Source organism: Miscanthus floridulus, chromosome 14 (genome assembly GCF_019320115.1).
Source record: "Miscanthus floridulus cultivar M001 chromosome 14, ASM1932011v1, whole genome shotgun sequence".
Lineage (NCBI taxonomy): Eukaryota > Viridiplantae > Streptophyta > Magnoliopsida > Poales > Poaceae > Miscanthus > Miscanthus floridulus.
In genome coordinates this window covers 15,252,962-15,257,731 of record NC_089593.1, presented here as the reverse complement: position 1 = coordinate 15,257,731, position 4,770 = coordinate 15,252,962, and the positions used below count along the sequence as shown (strand labels likewise).

Sequence of the window (4,770 nt, the reverse complement as noted above, 5' to 3'; positions counted from 1 at the left end):
TTGTATTATTAGTCTTAGCTCTCATTTCTCACTCTTCTCTCACCCACGTACCTGACTCTCCACTATCTTCTCACGCACTCTGCAATGGGATAAGATATAGTTCGGCAGGAGTGACTTTTTCGTCAAACTTTAGCACTTTTTAGTTCAGTCCCCGTTTCCTATTTACCACTAGTTGGAGTTCGTGGCTTCACTAACAATTAGTCCTTTTAGCTCATCTGTTTGAGTTCTAAATTAGTTAACTAGTTTGTCTCGCGTGAAGTCTTCATCTAACTAAAATTTAGATGACGAAATTTTAGACAAATTTAGATGACTTAAGTTTTAGACAATCAGCATGCAGGAAGCCATAAAAGATGAGGACACCAGAGTTAACATTCCATTCCACTAGGGACAGACACGGCACTCGAAAGCACATTGACATTGAGATTAACCTTGTTTTTCTACCATGCCACCTCCATACCATATCACATTGTGGAGCAAGAAGGGAAGCCATGAGAGCCACCTTCTTGAGCTACTACTATAAAAACCACATCATCATGTCTTATGACCACCACTATTGATAATTACTAATATACCGACCTTCGCCTTCAAGGAAGTTGCTTTTTTTCTTCACTTTGTCCAAAGAAAGAAAAGGTGAAAAATAAGCTAGAAAAGAAAAGATAAAAAAAATACTAGTAGTAGTGGAGTGAAAAAGAAAAAAAAAAGGAGGGGGCCCTTTCTAGCTACTGCTGCTACTAGCTTCTCATGTCATGTCTCGTGTATACTGAGATCCAGTCCAGGGACTGCCCTTGTTTCAACCATGGTGACGCTGACCCATGATCGATCACCTTTTGACCTCACCTCTGTGGCTCTCTCCATCCTCCGGAAGAATGGCAGGTAGGAGAAAAAGCTTGCAGGCCGCAGCGACCTTTGACATGATCACATCACCGTGCAGCTGTTGGGGTTCTCGTCGCTGAACATGTTGTCGTGCGGGTGCCGCTGCGGCATCGAGTGGTAGTAGTACGGCGGCGGCGGCGGGTACTGCATCGCCGGCCGTCCGTACCCGTACCCATAACCCATCGCCGGGTACCCGCCGGGCCCGCCGCCGTGACCATTCATCTGCTGCTGTTGCTGCATCATCGCCATGTACTGCTGCTGCTGCGCTTGCGCCAGGGCCATGGGGTTCCCGGTCGCCTGCATCATCTCCGGCGGCCCGGACGGCATGCCACTGCCACCGGCTTGGTAGAACCCAGCAGCTCCAGGCATGCCGCCGCCGGCTGGCATGCCATGGACGGCGCCGCCACCGCCAGGCTGCATCATCTGCATGCCATTGCCACCCCCACCCATGTGCTGGTGGTGCGGGTGGTGGTGGCCCATCGGCGTGCCGCCCATCTGGCCCATGGCCTGCCCCATGCCACCGGGGAAACCGACGCCGCCCATCATGTTCGACGGCCTCATCATCATGCCGGGGCCCGGTTGCTGCTGCGGCTGATGCTGCGGCGGCGGTGGCATTGCCATGCCGCCCATCATCGGGGCGCCGGCACCGGCAGGCTGCCCACCGCCGCCTCCCTTCTTGCCCTGCTGACCCTGCTGGTTCCCGTTCCCGCCACCCTTGCCGTTCTGCAGCGCCTGCGAGCCGCCACCGTTCTTCCCGCCTCCCTGGTTCTGCTTCCCGCCCGAGTCCTTCTTGCCGCCGCCGCCGTTGTGCGCGTTGCCCTTCATCTGCACGGGGATCTCGTTCCCACCGCCTCCGCCCTTCTTGCCACCCCTCTTGTCGCCCCCGGCGGCGGCCGGCGGCATGGCCACGGGCTTCATCGTCATCTTGGGGTCGCCGTACAGGTCGTCGTCGTCGAAGCCGTCGTCCTCGAAATCGTACTCGTCGTCGAAGTCATCGAACTCGTCGTCGAACTCGCTGCCGTCGTCCCCGAACTCGTCCTCCTCGGGGTAGCTGAACTTGACGGCGTTGTTGTCCTTGGCCGGCGGCGGCGGCGGAGGCGCGGGCGCGGCCGCCGGGAACGGCGGCATCTTGCCGCCGCCCATGCCCATGAGGAACTCGGGAGGCAGCTTCATGCCCTTCATCTGCATCAGCTGCTGCATCTGCTGTGGCGTCGGCTGCGGCAGCATCATCTTCGCGTCTTTCCCGCCCGCACCACCGCCACCACCCTTGGGCTGCTGGCCCTTGCCGCCGCCGCCACCCTTGGGCTGCTGGTGCTGGCCCTTGCCACCGCCGCCGCCGCCGCCGCCGTCCTTGGGCTGCTTGTCCTTGCCACCGCCACCGCCACCGCCGCCGCCGCCAAGCTGCAGCTTCTGGAGCTGGCTCACCACGCCAGGCTTGGCGCCCCACAGCTGCGCCGGCTTGCCGGCCTTGTTTAGCTTCTTGATGACGGTGGCCGGATCCATGAGGCCGGATACCGTCACCTTCCCCTGCTCCGCATCTATGCTGCTCTGGTACACACCTGCAGATCAGCCCAGCACTTTTCATTTCTCTTACTCTACTTAAGAGATACTAGGGGAAAAAATGAGCTTTTTTTTAGAATAGAACAAGAACAAAGCATGCAGCAAAGCTGAACAGACACTGGCGAGCAGCGAGCACAACTGCACAAGGGAACAGAACAGGAAACAAAAGAAATGAAGCAATTTGGCTTAGAAAAATGTTTCTTCGTTACCATCAATCTTGTGGAGGATCTTCTTGACCTTCTTCTCGCACCCATCGCAGTGAATATTCACTTTCAGCACGCACGTCTGGGAACCAACCAACCAACAGAAGGAAAACAGAATGTTCAGAGAACTGAACAGCAGGAGACATGACACGCAAACAGTGTGTGTGTGATGAAAATCGCAGCAGACACAAGAAACGACATGAACATGGAAGATGTGTTCCAGTGTGCGTGTGGTAGTTGAGTCGGCAAGAAGCAAAGCAGAGCAAACTCACTCTTACCTGCACCTTGAGCACGTCCTCCTTGCTCATCTTTGAGTTGGCCACCTCAGATGCTGCAGCCAGCAAACAGCAAACGCACAACAAGAGGCTTCATATCTGGTTTGGAAACACTCGAATCAGGGAGAGAGGAACAAGAACAAGAACAGCAGCATCCAGGAAACGTTTCCCATGCGTCTCTGAGAAGACAGCTCTCATTCAGTGTGCGTTTGTGTGTGTGAGAGAGAGAGAGGAAGAAGAGGACTTATGGCTTTGCAATAAAATACTGTCCCTTCACACACACTCACACTCAGAGAAGAATGAATATAGAGAGAGAAGAAACAGATCCTTGTCGTTAGAGAGCCATGAGCAAGGCTCATGAAGCGCCTGCCTGCGGTGTGGTCCAAAGGAGGAAGAAGAAAGACAGGAGGAAGAAGAGACTCGCTTTCGCCTCCAACTCAATTCAACTCTATCTACAACAAAGCTAAGCACATGGATGGTGCTTACCAAGCTTTTATTTGCTTGAGAGAGCGAGAGATGGATCGCCTGCCTTTGGAAGGAAGCCTTTGCTAGCTCTGCTTCTTCAGCGGCAGCTTGTGAATAATGGTTGGTTGGTGCTTGTGCAAAAGACGGGGCAGCGAAAGAGGCCGGAGGGAATTTAAATAGAGTGGCCTTGTCAGCAAGTACAGGGAGAGAACGGGAGAGGTGTGTTGTGGAGCGAGCCTGACTGAGCATGCATGTGAGTGAGGTACATACTGAGATACTCCCAGTACTGCTCAGGTAGGAGTACGTATTATACTCCAGTAGAGAATACACTTCGAGATGTCGTTATACTACATACTAGTAGTAGTAGTAGAGTCTACGGTGAGAGACCGATCACCGATGTTGTGCTGCATGAGCGGGGGCCCCGGTGAGCAGAGGCAGCAGCACTGAATCAGGCAGGGGCAGGCAGACGCCATGTGAGCCTTGTCTCCCGGCCGTCCTCCTCCTCCTCGAATTCCTAGCTGCTGACTGCTGGCTACTGGCGGATACCTGCTCCTCTCCAGTCTCTGCACTGTATCCGCCAGCAAAAAAGTTCCATGCTTTCCCACGAGCACACAGGGGGGAGGCCGAGCAGAGCACCGAGCGCGCACGGCAATGCCAAGGTTTCTGTTCCTAACGGCCGGGCGCCGTCATACTGTAGACATGGGTGTGTCATCTTCTCCTCTCCGCCCAAAGGTTCACGCCTTGTTTAGTTCACCCTCAAATTTCAAAAAGTTGCTACAGTACCTGTCACATCGAATGTTTGCGGCCTGTGCATGGAGCATTAAATGTAGACGAAAAGAAAAACTAATTGCACAGTTTGGTGGGAAATTGCGAGACGAACGTTTTAAGCCTAATTAGTCAATGTTTGGACACTATTTGCCAAATAAAAACGAAGGTGCTACAGTAGCCCCAAATTCCAAATTTCGCGAACTAAACAAGGGCTCAGTTCAGTTCAGCTTTCTTTCCCTCCTCCATCCACATTGTAGAATGGAATTGTACAACTGGATGCATCGTATTGATCACAGGTGGTGTACATATATAGGAATACAGAGTGGCCTTTGGCCATGGCTATACATGCGCGAGCGGCTATGCGTGCAAAGCGGGAGTGTGGGCGCCGTGGAGACCGGGCGCGCATGCGTGCGGGAGCGCATGCTCTGCGGTCAAGGACGTTGGCGAGTGCGCGGCCATGGCGCACGAGTCCATTGGAGACTTGGCGTCGCTGAAGACTCAGGCGGTGCTCCGCTGACAACCCCCCCCCCCCCCCCCCCCCCCGCAGTGTCGACGTCGGCAGTCGTGACGGAGAGGCTGTCCCTGAAGTCGAAGAAGAGCGCCGAAGGGAGACCTTTGGTGAACAC

At 54.5% G+C, this 4,770-nt stretch overlaps 1 protein-coding gene across 4 annotated transcripts; it reads right to left on the bottom strand.

Annotated features, from left to right (window-relative positions):
- Nucleotides 1–362: 362 nt before the first annotated feature.
- LOC136504661 (heavy metal-associated isoprenylated plant protein 33-like) lies at nt 363–3,530 on the bottom strand. 4 transcript variants are annotated; one of them, XM_066499621.1, is made up of 4 exons: nt 3,398–3,530; nt 2,909–3,010; nt 2,643–2,718; nt 363–2,432 (listed from the first exon to the last, which is right to left on the bottom strand). In XM_066499621.1, exons 2-4 carry the CDS (start codon nt 2,942–2,944, stop codon nt 916–918), a joined length of 1,629 nt encoding a protein of 542 aa, XP_066355718.1. In that variant the 5' UTR covers nt 2,945–3,010; nt 3,398–3,530; the 3' UTR covers nt 363–915. The 4 variants fall into 4 exon arrangements, with proteins under 4 accessions (XP_066355718.1, XP_066355720.1, XP_066355719.1 ...); XM_066499623.1 differs by having other exon boundaries at nt 2,915–3,010; XM_066499622.1 differs by having other exon boundaries at nt 2,909–2,967; nt 3,398–3,522.
- Nucleotides 3,531–4,770: the final 1,240 nt, after the last annotated feature.